The sequence below is a fragment of the Mustela putorius genome, unplaced genomic scaffold, assembly GCF_011764305.1.
Source record: "Mustela putorius furo isolate JIRA1106 unplaced genomic scaffold, ASM1176430v1.1 tig00000083_pilon_pilon_pilon, whole genome shotgun sequence".
NCBI classification, from domain to species: Eukaryota; Metazoa; Chordata; class Mammalia; order Carnivora; family Mustelidae; genus Mustela; species Mustela putorius.
In genome coordinates this window covers 15,484,045-15,504,027 of record NW_025421273.1, presented here as the reverse complement: position 1 = coordinate 15,504,027, position 19,983 = coordinate 15,484,045, and the positions used below count along the sequence as shown (strand labels likewise).

The following is a 19,983-nucleotide window of genomic DNA, read 5'->3' as shown; positions in this document are numbered from 1 at the left end:
GTAGGCCCTCCCTGACATGTGAGAACTCTGTTGAAACCTCCCATCCCTTCCCCACCTCCCCCAACCGTGGGGTATATAACATGCCCACCCTCACAACCCAGGGCAGCAGCTCTTCCTGCCCACGGGTCCTGTCCCCGTGCTTTAATAAACCACCATTTTGCACCAACGACGTCTTAAGAATTCTTTCTTTAGTCGTCGGCTCCGAACCTCCTCACCCCACCGAACCTGACTTAGGTTCTGGGACTTCATCAGTGGGAATGCAAGTTGGGGCAGCCACTTTGGAAAACAGTGTGGAGATTCCTCAAGAAATTTAAAATAGAGCTTCCTTATGACCCTGCAATTGCACTACTGGGTATTTACCCCCAAAATACAGATGTAGTGAAAAGAAGGGCCACCTGTACCCCAATGTTCATAGCAGCAATGACCACAGCTTCCACATGTGGAAAAAGCCGAGATGCCCTTTGAGAGATGAGTGGATAAATATGTGGTTCATATATATGATGGAATATTACTCAGCCATCAGAAAAGATGAATACCCAACTTTTGTCTCAACATGGATGGGACTGGAGAAGATTTTGCTGAGTGAAACACTTCACGTCTTTATTCATGCATTTCTTTCATAGGAGTCTCTTGAGCCCCTAAGATACGCTGTGAAGGACACACCCCCATGCCTGAGTGAAGTTACAGCCGGATGAGGCAGGGCTGTGAGGGTGCCCACAGGCAGACAACAGACCTCCCAGCCTTCCTGATCTGGGACAGAGCCTTTCGCTTAAAAAAAAAAAGAAAAAAAGGAAACAGACATGAAAACAAAGCATCATCTGCTGAGCCCGGTGACCATCACACTACATGGCCTAGAGGAGAGATGCCCAGTTCAGTTCAGGAAGACAAGGGCAAGGGGGCCCTTGCCCTGGGTGTTCAAGGATCATTACCAACAGCCATCACCCAGAGGAAACCCATTCTGCACTGGGAATACACTGAATGATTTATTGCTAAAGGCTGACCTGTGTCCCTGCAAAAGATGTCAAATCCTAACCCCCAGTACCTGGGATTGTGATCTTATTTGGAAACAGAGTCTTTTCTGATGCAAAAGTAAGATGACGTCATAATGGAGGGGAATGGGGCACTCACCCAACATGACTGGTGTCCTTGTAAGCAGAAAGACCTGGGCCCAGGGAAAGGGGCTCGGGACCACAGAGGCACGGACTGGAGTGAGGAAGCAAACCAAAAGATGCCAAGGACTATGGCAGCCCCAGAAGCTAACAGAGGGGCAAGGAACAGAGTCTGTCCCAGGGTCTTCGGAGGGAGCCTGGTGACACCCTGCTGACCCCTTGATTTCAGACTTCAGGCCTATAAAGCAGCAAGAGAATACTCTCCTGTCCTTGGAAGTCTCCCAGCGTGGGTTACTTTGCAGCCCCAGGAGACAATATATTTACCTACACCACTGCTAATCCTTCCAGCAGCTAGGTCCTCCGTTTACAGATAAGGAGACTGAAGAATGCTCCCAGTCTTCCTTTCCGGCAAGGCCCACACCTCTCCTTCCTGCTTTGGGCAATGCACTGTCTGTTAACTCCTTCGCTGGACAGCTATCCTCTGTAGAAAAACCCAGATATGTTTGGTATTTTGGCAAGGTCCAGACAATAGTGGCTGGGTCCAATGTGCCCTGTGGATGTACCCGCAGGACTGTGGGAGGCCATGGCCAGCCCTGCCATGCCCGGATCTCAAGGAAAGAGAGCTGGACTGCAGTGCAGCTAGAATGTCCTTCCCTGGAAACAGAATAGGACCTTCCAGCTGACATGGGTCCTCAGCTTGAGACAGTCTGAAGGCCTAGGCCCATGATTCAACACCCCATCTTGGTTTTCTCACCAAGAGAGGGTGCACCAACTTTTTTTTTTTTTAAGATTTTATTTATTTATTTGACAGACACAGATCACAAATAGGCAGAGAGAGGAAGGGAAGCAGGATCCCTGCTGAGCAGATAGCCTGATGCGGGGCTCAATCCCAGGACCCTGGGATCATGACCAGAGCCAAAGGCAAAGGCTTTAACCCACTGAGCCACCCTGGCGCCCCACGGGTGCACCAACTTTTTAAAAATAGCCCCAAGCAATGGCAGCTTCTCCTTTGTCCTTGACCTTTCCGAGAAACTTTGCCCTGCGTGTGTTTGCAGGTGTGTGGACTCCAAAGTGAAAGCAGCTCTGAAAGAGGCGAGCCATTCATTATTCCAGCCCATCCTCAAGCCGATCGGTCCTGCGTGGTCTGGTCTTAGTCCTCTGTTCTGTCGGCACCCAGGTAAGACTTGTAGAAACACAGGAGCCGGGCAGGGTCTTTAAGATCCAGGCAGGAGGTCAGGAAAGACGTCTCAAAGACACATTTTTCCTGACAAAAAACATGCGACCTTATTGATTCCTACCTTACTCAACCAGGTTTAGAGCAACTCCAACCTGCCCGAAATCGCAAAGCTTCTAAAAATGTGTTTCAAAACGATTGTGAGGAACGATTCCTCAGAAATAAAGGCTGCAACCTTTTGGAATCTTAAACAAGCAAAGCAGACGAGCAGATGCTCGTGGCGGGCATTGTTCCTTGACCCTCTTTAACCCCGAGAAAAATCATAAAGACTTTTCTGATAGCAAAGTGAGAATTCTCTTTTCCCGGGAAATGACTAAATCAGCGGCAGCTCGTGTAACACTCTCCGCAAAATGGATCCAAATGAAGTGGCCGAAAATGACCATCCGGCAATGGGAATGTCGAGTCTAACGCAGGCTCTTCAAAGAGTCCAAAGCTGGCTGGAGCGCGTAAAGAGATGTGGGTGGGATGGGGGTTGAGCTGAATCATTACTGCGGAGAACGACTCACAGGAATAAGAAGACGTGTTTAAGGATCTAATTTTTACGGGCTTGGAGAGAAGACAGCGTCTTGTGCGCTCAAGAAAACCAACATTAACAAAGCCTGGGAAGTAAACAGGGACAGAACCCAAAGACAGAGAAGAAGAGGAGCCCAGAGATGGCACTCTGTCTCTGCAAATACCCAGGGACCTCTTCTCCCTGGTGGCCAGGTCAGTGCCAGGGAAGAGGACTCTGTAGGAGAAGAGAAGAAATGGTCGGAGCCAGGCAGATCCTGTCCCCACAAAGGCTATTGCCAAGGAAGGATGGGCATGGCGGGAAGATGCTCTTGTTCTCGTGGCCATCCATGGGAGCAGGTGGGAGGGACCACCGACGCCCAGCATACCGCACGCTGGCCCGGCAGAGAGGGGAGACAGACCTGCTGAGCTGATATGCAGGAAAGGACTCATTCTGCTCCTCCCGCCCTCATCCCCACCCCTGCCCCACAACATCCCCTGCACGCTCCTGTCCCTGCAACCAGGTCCAACAAGCAGGGCTCTGGATTCAGAATTACGTTGTGCCAAAGGTTCAGCTAAAGTTGTGAAACATCTATACCCAGGAAAAGATACTAAATGGGCTCGGGCTTTGTTTGCTTCTTTGCTTGAACAGGTTGTTTGGGTCTGTCTGTTTGCTTAAAATGCTGGGTTGGCTGGTTGGTTTGTTGAAAGGAAAAGCAACTTTCAAGAATGTTGATTGGGAGGTCTGTAGGGAAAGGGAGAAGCCGCTCTCTGTCATTGCCAAATGGGTACAACCACATCTTTGCAAGGAAACAGTGACTTCGTTGCTCTAAATAAACAGGCTGAGAAGAGAGTGGTTATGGGTTAGGGCCCCTGCACTGCTGGTGATGGCTTTTAACTCTGTTCCTTCACAGCAGTCACACTGGTCTCCCCACTTCACACCCAGATATGGACCAGGACCTCCTATCAAGCTGCTCCCCACTGGGTCTTGCCCCACCCTCAGCAGAGCACCAGTGGCCCATGGCCTCTCATCTCTGGCTCCCAGTGCCAGGTCAGTCCTCCCGCGAAGACTGGCAGAGACCTGGACCCTTCAGTGTGCCCAGAACCCTTACCTGCCTATGCTTGCCTGTCCTGATCTACCTCTTTAGGTGTCTTTTCTCCTGATCATCAGAATCCTCCCAGCACAGGAATGATGGTGACAAGGGTAGCAGCTGCTAATTACTAACCACCAAATGCAGATCATGGGTCGTGTTAAAAGATGTAAATCTGGGCGCCTGGGTGGCTCAGTGGGTTAAGCCTCTGCCTTCAGCTCAGGTCATGATCTCAGGGTCTGGGATCGAGGCCCGCATCAGGCTCTCTGCTCAGTGGGGAGCCTGTTTCCCCCTCTCTCTCTGCCTGCCTCTCGGCCTACCTGTGACCTCTCTCTCTCTCAAATAAATAAATAAAATCTTTAAAAAAAAAAAAAAAAGATGTAAATCTATGAACTCAGGCACTTCCTCCTTGATGCCATGAAGGTGGCATCTTGTTAGACATGGCTGATGGCCTAACCCAGAGCCACTTCCTTGCGCCTTGTTTGTTTAGAGAGGCTGCCCTCTAACGACATTGGGGATGGGAACACCCCTCACAGCCCTAGGGAGGAAGCCACAACTGGTCTAAGGCAGGACCTGACAAATGTTGGCCTGGTGGACCAAGTCCAGCTCCCCTGGTCAGTTTTTGTTCATAAAGTTTTATTAGCATGCAGTCAAGTTCCTTAGTTCATAGACTGTCTGTGGCTGCTTTCTTGCTACCATGGCAAGATGGGTAGTTGCAACAGAAATCAGGTAGTCCTCAGTGACTACACTTACCTGCTCTTCATTTAAAAAGTTGACAGCCTTCTGGTCTCTGACAGTCATGGTCACTGCATTCTCCTTCCTGCTGAATGGTTTCAGCATGGGCCTATGCCCTGGGCAGTCCTGACCAGTGGTATCAGAAGGAGTGATTGCTCAGATGTTAAAAAGAGATGATGAGTGTGACACCTGACGCCACAGCAGCCATCCTGAAGCCATGAAGGGATGACCCCAAAGACCAGAGGGGCACACTGAGGATAGTGGAGCAGAAAAACCAACAGAACTCGGTCCTTGATGGAATCATTGAGCCACTGAATCAAGATGGGAAGAATTTACCACTTGACTCCTCCTTATAAAATAATTTCTTCATCTTTTACCAACCTGATAATATTATGGGCTGCTGGAAGCACCCTAAAAGATGTAGTATTATTGTTTAAGGCAAGACAGATGAGGCAAAGGAGGTTAAGTAACTCTCCTACACTCAGACAGCAGATGGTGGTGCTGGGATTTAAATCTAGGTTTTCTGGTCGACACTGGCCACATCTCGCTCCGACTGACAGCTCCATACCAGCCTTGTTGGAACTCCTTCAGTTTCCAATCTGATGGGCCAGCCTCAACCAACTGCCAAAAGCTTCGTGGGTCCCTGCTACACCAGGAAATGTGTCCCATTTGGGCCACGTGGATCTCAGTCTGCGTGGAGAGCTGGTAACTACTGTCAGGAGGGAAGGGCCGTGGGGCTCTGGCCCCTCCGACTTCAGCTGGTACTCATGGCTCTCATGGTGTCCCCGTGTCTTTAAAAACAGTAGCTGTGCCATATATCCAACGTTTCCTAGTATCACCTGGAGAGTTGGCCAGCTGCAGCCTCACCTCCTACTCCTACTCAGAAGTGATGTCATTACTCGGTTCTCCAGTTAAGAATGAAGCAAATAGCCCAAGCACCGAATCGGTGAAGGAAGGAAGGGGTCAGTGCAGAAATGGTGAGGGTAAGGCCTCAAATGAGGGCCCAGTATCACACGTCGTTGACATGCGGTGAAACCCAGCAGGCTCGGAATGCCCCCCGCCCCCACTAGTTCTGTGCTCCAGTCCGCTCCCTGGGATAAGGCCCCTCTATCAAATGAGCATTCGAGCAAGGGGGACCCACTGCAGTTCCTGCTTATGCAGGAGTGGTAGGTTCCAGCTGCCCCCCCGCTCCCGTCACGACCTCCCATGGGAACCCGAGGCACCTCACCCACTTCTTGCTACACAGCCTGCCTCCCACCAGCCTTGGCTGCTCACACTGGGCACCGGGGTGGCCCTCTCCCTGGTGCTGCGAGTTCAGGTGAGCAAGGACCTGCGGTGAGCCTCCTGAGGGCAGGGCCGGCGGTCCCTACAACCCCCGCAGGCCCCGCCTTCCCTGGGGGCGGAGCAAGGAATGGAGGAACTCACATGAAGATCAGGTGCTCCCAGCGTCTCAGCTCCGCCTGCTCCTCGGTTGACGCCTCCAGTGCGTCGTCCTTCAGTCTCTGCCTCACGCTCTGGACGCCCTCCTGGTCCCTGTCCCTCTCTTCACCCTCGAGCTGCTGGGCCCGGGAGGCCAGCTCCCGGCTGTGTTCCTCCAGGATCTGCTGCAGGAAGAGCCAGGGCACGCCACGTTTGAGCAGCTCCTGGGTCATCCCCGAGGTCTGCAGGCGCCGCAGCTCCTCGGTGGCCTTCTCGGACAGCGATAGCGTCAGGGCCCTGAGCTCCTCCAGGGCAGCCTGGTCCAGGCGCTCCTGCAGCGTCTCCAGCGCCGTGCCCTGCTCCGCCAGCAGGCTCCCCCACCGGCCCAGGTACTGGCCGGCATCCTCTGCAGCTCGCAGGGCCTCCCCGAGCGACAGCTGCTCCTTCCGCTGCTCCTTGTGCTGCAGGGGTTTCAAGGAGAAAATTAAGCGGGGACAGGCTGGGTGTGTACAGCCGTCTGGGAAACGCGTGGAGACCCGCAGGGGAAGCATGGGATGGAGACAGCCTTCTCCCAGCCATCACACACTCAGAAAGCTGTCCTTAAGAAAGGAACCCGAAATAGGGGCGCCTGGGTGGCTTAGTAAGTTCAGCGTCGGACTCCTGGTTTCAGCTCATGATCTCAGGGTCATGAGATCAAGCCCCACATGGGGCTCTGCATTCAGCCTGGGGAGTCGGCTTGGGATTCTCTCTCCTGCACTCTGCCCCTCCCCCTCTGCTCACATGCTCTCTAAAAGAAAGGAAGATAACCCTAAATAGAGCGAGAACTCCATCTGTTGAACATGTATTGGACCCGTACTTGTTGAGCAGGTAAAGTCCAAGAACAGACCACTTGGGTTCCCAGCCTGGCTCCTCTGAGGACACACTAAGGGGCCCAACATGAAGGTCTAGAACTCTGTGCCTCCACATCCTCATCTGTAAAAGGGGCTGAGCTACCTCACAGAGTAGCTGGGGGGATTCAGTGAGTTGTTTAACACGTATGTGGTTCTCAGAGGCGCGCCCGGGGGTCAGAGCTCACGTCTGTGAACGTCTGCTGCTAATTCGTATTCCGGGAGCAGAGGACCTATGAGCTTATAGGGGAAAATAAACACCATGAGATCTGTGACACACAAGTGAAACGAGGAGGTCAGGGGAGGACTTTCAGGAAGGCGAGCCCAGGTCAGAAGATCCCCCGAGAGAGAGCCACAGGTGTGAAGGTGCCACGGGGGATGAGGAAACGCAGGCGAGCATAACAAAGATGTCTGTCGTGCTTTTATTTCACAGAGCACTTGCAGACTGTCTCTGTCCTGGGTTGGAAGGACATGGGATGGTCCAGGTGGCCAAACACGGTCAGCTCTGACCGTCAGAGAAATGTGGCCTTGGGCCCCACAGATGTTACTGCTCACATACCTTTTGGAGCATCTCTCGTCTTCTCTTCAGGATCAGTTTTTGGTGCAGCTTCTTTTTCTCCTGCTTTAAGTCATTGTCCAGCTTCTGTCTGATGGAAAAGACTTCGGTCTGAGTGCGCCCCAGCAGCGCCTCCGTCTGCTCTTCATCCAGGTACCCCGCTCTAGGAGAGACGCAGGAGGATGACACACCCTCCACACCCAGCCTTGGCCCGACTGCTGTGGTGGCTGCATGTTCCTCTCCGTCTTCGTTTGGGCTGATCAGGGAAAGTCTTTACCCGGAAGGAGGAGCAGCAGAACAGGCAGCTGAGACAGTCCCAGAATACAGGAAGGACAAGGCTGGCATCCCTAGAGACTTGCCCAGAAAGCTCGACGTCAGAAATCACCTGTTTGGGCAGAAACTGGGCAAGAGCTCTGGGAGAAAGTGGCACCCTGAGAACCATGGCACTCTAGGTACAGTTTTCCAAGAGGAGACAGTGGGTTTGGAATTGGGGGTGATGGGACTGTCAACAGCAAAGTCCAAGAGGTAAATGTTGGGAATATCCTATAGGGTTAATTCTTCACACTAACCTGGCTAGCCACAGGGCACCCACATTAAACACTGAGCACAGAGGCATCTGGGAGGGCGATTCCAGGAGAGATTAGCACTCAAATTGTGGGACCGCCCTCCGCAATGTTGGGGGGGCACCAGCGAATCCAGTAAAGGACTGAATAGAACAAAAGGTGGAGGAAGGAGGAAACTGCCCCCTTCTCCTGCTTCAGGGCTTCTGGCTGGGCACCTCCTCTCACTTTCTCCTGTCCTCGGACAGGGATCCCCTGGTTCTCAGGCCTCTGGACTCAGACTGAACTACGCCACTGGCTTTCGAGAGCATTCCAGAGTCTCCAGCTGGCACAGAGCAGGTGGTAAAAGTCCTCAGCCTCTGTAGTTATGTGCACCAAGCCCTCATATCTATCTCACTGCTTGTTCTTCTGGAGAAGCCTGAGTGACACAGTCTGTTACTATCACTATCACCAAGACTATTCCCGGTCTATCTGCTTCACTGGACTGGGTCTCCTGCTTGGCATAGGGTAGATATCTATGGAAGCTTCTTGAAGGAATGAATAGGTAACTGAATAAATGATGGATACATACTTAAGAAATGTAAGTCTGGGGGCACCTGGATGGCTCAGTGGGTTGAGCCTCTGCCTTCAGCTCAGGTCCTGATCTCAGGGTCCTGGGATCGAGCCCCACATCGGGCTCTCTGCTTAGCAGGGAGCCTGCTTCCCCCTCTCTCTCTGCCTGCCTCTCTGCCTATTTATTTATCAAATAAATAAAATCTTTAAAAAAAAGAAAGAAAGAAAGAAAAAGAAATGTAAGTCTGTGCCAACTTTAAACTTTTTTATATTTTTAAAATATTTTATTTATTTGAGAGAGAAGAGACAGACAGAGACAGCACATGAGTGGGTAGAGGAGCAGAGAGAAAGGGAGAGGCAAAGTGTGAGAATCTTAAGCAGACCGGGCAGAGTGCAGAGCCTGGCATGGGGCTTGATCTCATGACCCTGAGATCATGATCCCAGCAGAAACCAAGAGTGGGATGCTTAGCCGACTGAGCCACACAGCCCCCCAGATGTCCCTGTGCCAAATTTTTAAAATAGAACTTAAAAATCAGAGGTAAAATACACCTCCCTGTCAACTGTTCCCAATGGTACAACCAACTGTCAGGTGCTTTGGTTCAAGGCCAGGAACTGTTTCTTTCACTTGAGTGAAAATTAATCACGAGTGTCAAGGCAACGGCAGTGACAAATTCATTAGCATCTTCAGGTAGTGAGCGTTCAAGTACACCGCGCCTTACAGAATCCTCATTAAACTGAGTGAGAGAGCCACAGAGTCCTAATAAAATCACCAAGGTGACAGAACCAATTCCTAAAACCACAGAGTGGTCTGGGAAAGCTGACTTCATAGGCATGCCTCTATTTATTTTAGAGCTTCCCATAACCAAAGAGAATAAAAGTCATTGTTTGCAAGTAAGCATCCCAAAGACCAGCTGGGAACAAAGGTCAGAGAGGGGCCGAGGCTGCCTTGCTCTGAGCCTGCATGACCACTGACCGCATGGTTCCCCGGGGCCTGCAGAGAAAAATTGAAAACAACATACAACAAGCGTCTGTGCATTTGGACTTCACTGCCAAGGTGAATACAAGAGCTGGCAGAGTGTCTGTGCTCAAGGGGAAGAGGGCCCTCCCACCACTGAGCAGACATAAGCCTCCTCCACCGATTTCTTAGAGAAATGTAGGGGATTTCCTTTAAAATGACTCCAGGTGGGGGGGGGGGGCATGTGGGTGGCTCAGTTGGTGCCTTGAACTCAGGTCACGATCTCAGGGTCTTGGGATCGAGCCCTGCTGAGTGGGGAGCCCGCTTCTCCCTCTCTCTGCTGCTCCCCCTGCTTGTGCTCTCTCGCTCTCTTTGTCAAATAAATAAATAAAATACTTTAAAAAAAAAAAAAAAGATGACTCTGGGTAGAGCTATAGAGTGACATCAGGGTTGGCCACTGAGGCTGAATGAAGGGCACAAGGAAGGTTCACCACATGGCTGTCCCAGTTATCATAAAGGTCTTAGAAATTCTACTGCGCAAAAGATTCTTACGCCTAGAGAATTCTCAAGGAGTAAGTTAGGAGCCGTCAGTGCATTTGCTGACCGAGCGGCTTGGGGGGTCTCTAAGGAGAACAGCAGGGCAAGGCCTTTCCTGTGCATCCTCTGGGATGGCTGTTGAGTCTTACCGCTCATGTTTCTGGATGAACAGGTTGAGCTGAGCATCAGCAGCACTCAGAAGGCCCTGTACACGGGTCTCTGACGACTGCATGTTCTGAACCAAGTACTCCCTGTGGCCAAATCTCTTACTTAGATGGTATCTCTTACTGGCCTGGAGAAAATCCATTAGCTCTTCTAATTTCTCCTGTTTAAAAAAAAAAAAATCAAGAAAATATGCCTGATTAAAATTTAGAGACTGTTCTTTCTAGACATTAAGTATTACCTTTCCTTCCCGAAGAAAACACACAGGCATAGAAGCATGGGGATTAACACCTTAAAATGCACCATTCTTAACAAAGGCTTAGAAGAAAATGACCTATTAATAAGGAATGAGAGCTTGGAAAAGTGCTTTCTAGACCCAGAGTTAGGACTTGTCAAAACAACGTTACTGCCCTAGGAAAGGGGATGCAAAGCTCACCCAGTCACTCAGCCTTCGCCCACGGGGCTCTCAAAACCCAGCACCGACACGGGTGCTATGTTCTGGGATATATCAGCCATCAGCCCTGACCCCCAGAACTTCCACACTCGTGGTGGAGATGGAAATCAAGATAATGAACCCCAAACACAAGACAGAGATAATCTACCTTACACTGGGGAGTCTTCTCTGGGCCCTGCACTGGGCTCAGAGTGTTTCATGCCTTATTTAACTTAATGTAGAGAGAGAGTACTATTATCCCCATTTCACAGATGAGGAAACTGAGTCTGCATCGTACTCCTGGTAGGTGGTGAAGCAGGGATTCTAACTCCGTAATCTAATTCCAGCACCTGTGCTCTAGCATCATAGTAGGCTGCTCCAAAATGCAGCTGTGATCAGTGGTGTGGCAATCAGACCAGTAGTAATTAAAACATTAGCCCAAGTGGACTATCATCACCCTGAATGGCTCTGCTGTCTTTTCCCATCTGTGGAAATGGTCTCCCTGCAGTGGGCCACCAAAAAGATCAATGCTCTGTTCAGCAAGATATGTATGATGCCACAGACAGTCTCCTCTCTAACCAAAGATGTGGGATCTCCAGTTCTTGATGCCTGGGAATGTGCACTGTCCAGACAGTGAAAAGCAGAATGGTCGGTCAGATGTGGCTGAATACTGGTATCTCCCTGACTCGCTGGCAGCAGAATCCATATAACGGGAATACGGAGGTAATATTCTTATTCTCCACAAAACCAGATCCACGGGAACCGCTGTCTTGTGCTCATAAGGAGAAGCAGAGCTGCTGTCTTCCAAAACCCCAGCAGCTGGGGACAAAGATGCCCGTGTCCTGCTACCATTATCACCCGTGGGTGTCTCCTTCTTGACTCCGTTATGACTGACAATCACACATTCAAGCTCGAATGTCCCAGGGTTGAGAATCAACCACTGGCCATCACGAGGAGAAAAATGACGGCAAAATCCATCAAGACCCACATGATGCCTTGGGGTCTGGATGCCCACCTGAGAATAGAATTCTTGCTCTAGTTACTCTCACTGAGGTTGGAGCAGGAAAAACCTAGAGCAAAATGGAGAGGCTGGCTCGTTCTCTCCATGCTCCGTGCCTCCCAAGAGAGGCTCCCTCATCCTGCAAGACTCACTTTTGGGAGACTTTTGGGGATGGTCACTCGATCTCCTCTGGCACAGCCCTGCTCCTCACCACCCTCACCCCAGGGGGACGCGAGATCTGCTACTGGACCGCACACCAGTGATTTCACACTAGAGGTGTACATGTGTATGTAAAATACTCCACACGGGCCTGAGAAATCCCCAACAATGATGATGGCCTTGAGTCAACTATTTTTGTGACCATTTAGTAATTAATTCCATTTGGATTAATAATATTCACACTCAGACTGACACAGAAGAACACACACAGAGGCCCCCAGGCATCTGCAGACATGGACTGCAAGGCCCGGGTCTACACAAACACACACACACACACGCAGAGGCATATGTATATTTATGTGTTTTCCACTAACATATGGATTCAATGTATATTGTGCCAAGCGCAAGCTTTCCGAGCATTAGCTCTATTATTCCATTTTACATGTGATGAACCTGGGGCTCAGGAAAGTCAGGCCATTTGCCTAAAGTCACAGAGCTGATGGCCGGTGGAACTGGAAATCAAATCCAAGTCAACCTGAGTCCCAGGCCTGGGCTTCAAGCTATTAATGGCCCCATTTATTGGAAACTCATCTGCACGTCCAGAGGCAGAAGGAAAAGGTGGTGGTGCATTCATGCTCCACAACCAAGAGAAGAGACAGGACAGAGTTCGGGAGAGGAGAAATCACCAGCATGGTTATGGGAAGTCACACTCCCATCGCCACGAGCCTGACCTGAAGCCTTACCTGTATGTTGGCATAATCCTGCAGGAGCATTCTAGCTGCCTCTGGCTTTAGTTCCCCTTGGAAAATAGCACTTTTTATCTGGGTAAAGAAGATGTTGTGCAGTTCATTCCTTTGGAAAACGGCCAGCTGCCGGTGAGCCTTGGCAAAGTCCTCCTCCTGCTGCAGAGCCAGCGATCTCCTCAGGTGCACCTGTTCCAGGCTGTGAAGGGTCCTCAGGAGGCCGTTACACTCCACAGCAGACTGTGGGCAGAGGGGGCAGCAGGTGAGAGACGACACACCCACAGGCACGCACGGGCACACCCAGGCAATATGCAAGCACACACATGCACACAGCACGCATATATACAGATGCATGCGCATACATGTGCCCGTATGCAAGTGCAAAGGCATGCACGTGCATGAACACACATGCATGAACCCACACACACATAGCAACAGTGTGCACACGCACGCACATGTGTATGGGCACATGCATGCATACACGAGCACATAGCAAATATGCATGTACATGGGAATACTGTGCACTTCCACAGCACCACAGTGCATACACACATGCAAATGTATAAACGCACATGCATGCATACGTGTGTGAACACAGCACTGCTGTGTGTATATGTGCTGTGTGTGCCTGCACATGCATACACAGATGCACATGCTTACATGTACACACAACACAGCGCATGCACACACATGCATGAACATAGTGCATACCCATATGGCAAATACACATGTGCACAACAATGCATACAAACATGCACATGTATACAGGCACACACATGCATACATGCACACAGCAAATACACATGCACACAGCAACACAGTGCATAAACATCATGCACACATGCACAGAGCAGTGCATAGTGCATACACACGTGTACACATGTACAGCACATATATACACTCGCAGCACACAATGCATACACACATAAGCACATGCGCACACATGCATGAGCATAATGCACATGCACATGGAAAATATACATGTACACAGCAACACACCAGTACATACACACATGCACATGTATATAGGTACACACATGCATACACATACGAGCACACAATATACATGCACATAGCAACACAGTGTGCACAGGTGCATACATGCATACACACATCAATGTATAGTGCACACACAGCACATATACACACACAGCAGCACACAGTGCATACACATATGCACAACAACACACAGGAAACATACTCATGTGGAACACACACATGTCCCACACTGGCAATGATAAAGCCGCTAAGCTCTGAGAAATACTGCAGCACCCTGTCCTTCCCTGCTATCTTATTGTTTTTCAGAGCAGTCTCAAAGCAGAAAACTCACAGGGATAGAAATTTGCAAATCAAAACTGCCTGAAAATAGTCTGCAAAATGGAAACATTAACAGATCATGCTGTTAGACTCTCCCACTTATTTCCATCATCTTTTGCACTTGACTTAGTTGAAGAGAAAAATACCTGAAATCAAGCCGAAGTTGAGATGATTTGGGTAAGAAAGGAGGCAGAGTCATTAAGAAATGGTTCCTGGATGCCTGTAATGTGCTCAGGATGAAGGTAGGAAGGAGGAGACATGCCAGGACTGGGTTTCTGGTACCTTCTCACTCCGGCTAGTGCAAAAGACTCATGCCCCAGGAGGGGAGTGCAGTTAATTCCTCCTGGGAAGGAAGAGTTCTAAGACAGCCCCCTGATACCTGGCCTGTGCTGTCCACATTGTATAAATCCTTCCCCATTGAGTGTGGACATAAACTCTGAATGCGACCGGACCATCATCCCATGATCTGGTTATTACACGGTAAAAGTAAAGAGATCTTGATGATGTAATTGAGGTCCCTAATCAGTAGACTCTGAGCTAACCAGAGGAGAAATGATCCTGGGTCTGACTTAAGGAGGAACTGGGCCTTCCTGAACTGAGAGACATTCTCCTGCTGGCCTTGAAGAATTGAGAACAGCCTATGAAGAAGGGAAGCCTGCAGGAGCTGAGGGCCTCGGTCCACATTGCAAGGTGAGTTCCGTGCATAAATGAATGAGCTGGGATCAGGGCACTGAGCACCAGACAGCCCAAATGAAGCCCAGATTTCAGGCCTCTGAGACCATGCAGATAACCCAGCTAAGCTGTGTCCAGACTGCTGGCCAAAGAAAGAGATGGTAAGTGGGTGTTATTTTTAAGTTATTTTTAAGTAGCCATTAAGATTTGGGATGCAGCCACAGACCACGTCAGGTGAAGAAATACACGGTCCAAGGAGCTATGGGTTCTTCCCCAGCTCTCAGCAGTGCCAGGAGAGGAGAGGAGATGAAACCAAATCTTCAGGCTCCTCGTTCTAGAGTCCCACAGATGATGGACATGTTGGTGGAGCAAAGTCAAGGGAAGGTGTTTGTGTCCCTGAGAAGGGCACAGCAATTCGAGGGGTCAAGGTCAAGAGACTATGGTCTCAGTGGCTGTGCAGGCTAAGTGGGAACCCAGGAAAGTCAGAGGGTGGTGAGGACAGACGGAGAGGGCTGTACTTCCTCCAGCTAATCAGGGACCAGAGCACCATATGCCCACTGACACTCAGGGTTGTCGGGGACCCACGTTGCTAAGCACCCAGACCTACCATCTCCACTTCCGATCACTCAAGAAGCCTCATAAAGGTGATTTCTAACTTCCCAGCTCCTTTGCCTTACCTTTCAATTTATTCAGAATCTGGCCCACAAAGAAGAGTGCTACTTTGAGAGGGCCCCCCAAAAGGCTGGCAGCCAACACATGACAATCCCTGCCCTCAGGGTACAGCACAGCCTCAGCCCCCAAGCTCCAGAACTCCCTCCTGCCCATAGCTCCGGGGGGGGGGGCGCCTCCCTGGTATTCATGGTTTGCCTCGGTCACCAGGAAACAACATGGCCTTTTTGCAAAGCTGATTTTATAAGCGGGATTGGATCAGACTTCTGTGAGTCACTCTTCTGGACAGAGTGGTTGTTCACAGCTTTTATCTGCAGTACAGAATGCGGTTCCCCCACAGCCAGGAGGGGGCCAGGCCCCTGACTCTGGGAGCGCAGGGACATTCTGCTCTCAGGGAGGGTTTGGAACCCAGTGAGGCTGATTCATTCATCAATGTGACCTTCTCTCCTGGCAGTATGAAATTCGACAAGCCGCAAATCTCAATTTATTTTAATTAACAGGAATGAAAGATGGGGTGAGATCCATATAGCTTTTCACAGCCAGGACAAAAAGTGCACGTGCACACACGGAAATCCCAAGATAAAGTTATTTGTCCTTGTTTAGATTTATATTTCTGAAAAATAAGGCATGAGGCAATGATCTGCTTGGGTCATGGTTAAACACTCCCTAACACGAATTTATGATGGGAGCCCCCCTCAATTCCTCTACACTGGCCTCCTGAGGGGTCCAGAGACCTGCAGAAATGTGTTCACCCCCTGACCTATTTCAATCTCCCGGGGGCACAGATAAGAAGGCTATGCCATAAAGCAGGGGGACACCCACACCCTGCCACAAAGGGCCTGCAGGAGCAAGGCAACTTGTGGATGGAAGTTGAGAGACTGGTCCTGGTATGAGATCCATTAGGGAGTGGTGGAGAGTGGGGCAAAGTGGAGAACAAGGCCTGCCTATAGGGCCAGTCACGACTCAGCCCACCAAAGAGGGCTCTGCAGGAATTTGGACACAGTGCAGTACATCTCCCATTTCATGAGAAGCTGGAAGCCTGCATTTTTACATGAAGTCTTATACTGTAAATATTGGCAACAAATATGCATTTTTAAAGACATACTGAAGTCATGGTCACAGACTCCAACTCCCCATTGAACTTTCGACTACAATGGACTTTACAGGGAAATGAGGCATGTTTATCCCCTGGTTTTCAGCACTCCCTAAAAAGTAACTTACCCTGTGGAGAGAATAGGGGGGAACATAGAATCAGAGGTCTGGGCCAGGTTGTTCCAGAGCAACTTGCCATTGTTGACTCTGCACCAACAAAAATGTGAGACTGCAACAGAAAATTGTGTCTGTACTAAATTATACTCCCGGTACTCAGTTTAGCAAGATGCCCAATTGTAAAAACTGTATCTCCAACTGCAGGATGGGGAAACTGAGACCCAGGAGGACCGAGCCAATGCACCTTCTGCAAGAAGAGAGTGAGGATCTGAACCCAAGCTGTCTCTGCGCAGTCCAGGGTCACCACCACTCTCCCCAAGGCCTCTCAACAGAGACACACTTAAACCCTATGAGATGACACAGGCATCTAAATGTGAACAGATTTCCTCTCTAATTAGTAGAATTCCTACACTCTAATCAAAAAACCTGATTCTGCTCAGTTTTCTTAAAAAATAAAAAATGAATGCTTGTTGAAGTAATATGTCCAAAATATTTCCTTACCTTTTATTTAAAGTTGACTATGATAAATATACAGATAAGTTACAAGGTCATTGGCAGTTTTGTAAGATGGAGTGGCTGGCAAGGGCTGGAAGAGAAATACCTCTATTGACGTTGCCATTCAGATGCTACTTTTGGCAGCACATTGACTCAGATAAGGCGACTGGTCTAAACAGGGAGACCCATGGGACCCAGAGTGATGGTGGCCTCCTGCTGCAAGCCAGCAGACTGGGGTGTGGGGGCAGGTGCACAGGGAAGCAGGAGCACCCTGTCCCGCGATCCCTCCTCGTGGCCCTAAGACCTGTGCCAGGATTCGGGAAACACTTAAAACTACATTGTTCCAGGGAGCCTTTAGTTTGCTAAAGGCAGAAGCCCAGCAGGATGCATTACCCAGGCCCACAGCAGTGAGGGCGTATGACACACCATTGCACCACGCGGGTAGGCAGGTGCGGGGTGGGTGCATGCTGCCTGGGTCCTCGTCTTGGCCCCAGCCATGTGTCCACAGGTAGGGGACCTTCTCTGAATCTGTTTCCTAAGCTGGAAAAGTGGGATCCGGTCAATTCCCACCTCACCGAGGTGATGTGAAGATCTGAATAGAAGGCCTGTGTAATGAGCTTAGAACAGTGGCCGAAACTTACATGTGAGAGCACTTACTACAATCACAAAATGTTTATACCATCATATTAAGTGAAAACATACAATTCTATAAACTGCATGCACCTGATTTTGTTTTTAAAAAAAGGTACGCAGAAGGTCAAAATATATGCTGAAATCGAACGATAGGAGTGGGGGCTGTCTTACTATCCTTCTATCTCCAGGGTCAGGTGCATAGCAGGAACTCAAAACCCAGACCAAAGGAACGTCTGTCTGCCTTGGATGGTGATGTGGGTTCTATATATTTTTTTTCCCGAGGTTTTTCTTTTTATGTTTTGGAACTGGAGTTGACAAGCTTTTCTCTAAAGGGCCGGATAAATATTTTAAGGCATGCCGGCCCCCTAGGGTTTGCTGTCACATATTCCTCTGCTTGTTTTGTTTTGTTTTGATTTTTTACAATCCTTTAAAAACATAAAAGCCATTCTCCACCCAGAGGTCAGCTGGGCTCATGGGTCTAGTTGCTGACTCCTGTTTTCTAACACTTTCCAAGCAGGCACTGTGTCCACAGGAACAAAAGATATAACAAATTTGAGAAAAGAGAGTGAGAGACCATGAGATGGTTTAGGGGCTGTCACAGCACTGTGCGCTCCGCACGGTTTCTGAAGTGCCAGGCTCAGGGAGACTACGCATGGACCAATATAGTCATGGGGGGAAGTGGGCAGGGGGGGTCAGCTGGCAGAACTCTGGTGGTGGAAAGAGTGTTCCCCACCCCCACTCCCCACCATGACACACAACCACATCCTAACCCAGAACCTGCAACTGAGGCTGTCGTGGAATGAGGATCTTTGCCAGATGTAATTAAGATACGACACTTAGGAGATCACCATGGATTATTTGGGTGGGACCTAACTCCAAAGACAAGCAACCTTATAAGAGAAGAGACAGACGGTCCCAAGATGGAAGATGGCCATGCGAGGACAAGAAGTCAAGACAGGAGTGAGGCAGCCACCAGCCAAGGAACACCTGGATCCACCAGAAGCTGGGAGAGACAAGAAAGGACACGCCCCTAGAACTTCAGAGGGGGCGTGCCGGCGGACACCTGCATTTCGTTCTTCCGGCCCCCAGAAATGTGATAGAATCAAAATCTGTTGTTTTGAGCCATGAAACCTGTGGTCATTTGTTAAGAGCAACCACAGAGGGGTGCCTGTGTGGCTCAGTGGGTTAGAGCCTCTGCCTTCAGCTCAGGTCATGATCCCAGGGTCCTGGGATGGAGCCCTGAGTTTGGCTCTCTGCTCAGTGGGGAGCCTGCTTCCTCCTCTCTCTGCCTGCCTCTCTGCCCACTTGTGACCTCTCTCTCTCTTTCTGTCAAATAAATAAATAAAATCTTAATAAAAAAAAAAAAAAGAGTAACCACAGAAACTCATACGGGAGCCAAGCAGAAAACAAGCCTCACCCTCAAACGGGATCCATGTTAAGGTAAGGGGAACTGAATGCAAGGGAGAATGTAGGGCTAAGACGGTATGAATCTTGTCTCTTTTGGTCTCTGCCCAATGTGTCTGCGTGAGGGCTGACAGCTGATGACCCACTGAGAGCCATGAGTTGTCAGCCCTGTCTGTCCACCGGCAGGGGATATCTGTGCCAGCCAGCAGTCTGGGGAGCAGAAGTTAGCAGTTCAGAAGCCTATTCCCAAGCAGGTGTTAGACCTCCCCAAGATGACAGGTTTCCAGACCTGGAAATGCGGGCTCAAGCCACAGGGGCTGCACAACTCCAATCTTTCATAGAAGAAGACAGAAATCAGGCTTGATTTGACACACTCAGGAAAAAACTCTGGCACAATTCCCTCAAGACAGAAACAGACGCATTTCTTAGAAAAATGAGACTTCATCTCTGATCAACAGAGGTCAGCCCTGAGAAACCTAAGGGGTCAGAACTCTCAGATCATCTGAGCACTGTGCACTGAGCCTAGAGCAGCCCCTGCCCCAGGGAGCTTTTCCTTCCTCTCCCAGCCAGCAGAGAGGGGGCGCCCTCAGCCTTGTAATTAGTCGTGCTAATTACACCCTTCAGGAGCAGAACTGGAATATACTGGAATGGGAGTCCAGGTTTGTCTGACAGTGGAGCTGGTGCTAGAGGGCTCCAAGACCTAGTAGAGTGCAGCCCAGATGGACACACACACACACACACACACACACTCTGACATCACAGCCTCCCTGAACCATGCTTTCTATGGATGCACTCTTCCATGAATGAAGCCTTTTTACTCTCCCCATGATGTCCCATGAACCTGTGAACATATGTCTATTCTAGTATAACCGAATGAGGTCATGTCTTCTACATGTGAAGATGCTTCATTAAACTATGAACTTCATGAACCCAAGAACCATGTCTCATTTCCTCAGTACTTCA

The 19,983-nt window shown here is 49.9% G+C and overlaps 1 protein-coding gene across 5 annotated transcripts in view; it reads right to left on the bottom strand.

Annotated features, from left to right (window-relative positions):
- Positions 1–19,983, bottom strand: part of EVC2 (EvC ciliary complex subunit 2) — a 118,561-nt gene that overhangs the window by 36,986 nt on the left and 61,592 nt on the right. For 3 of the 5 annotated variants that reach the window (XM_045075542.1, XM_004770538.3, XM_013044765.2), the window contains 4 exons: positions 12,622–12,861; positions 10,274–10,449; positions 7,524–7,683; positions 6,084–6,538 (listed from right to left, as the gene is read on the bottom strand). In XM_045075542.1, coding sequence (XP_044931477.1) covers positions 6,084–6,538; positions 7,524–7,683; positions 10,274–10,449; positions 12,622–12,861 — 1,031 coding nt within the window. The remainder of the gene's footprint in view (positions 1–6,083; positions 6,539–7,523; positions 7,684–10,273; positions 10,450–12,621; positions 12,862–19,983) is intronic. The other 2 variants (XM_004770539.3, XM_045075548.1) reach the window with 2 other exon arrangements.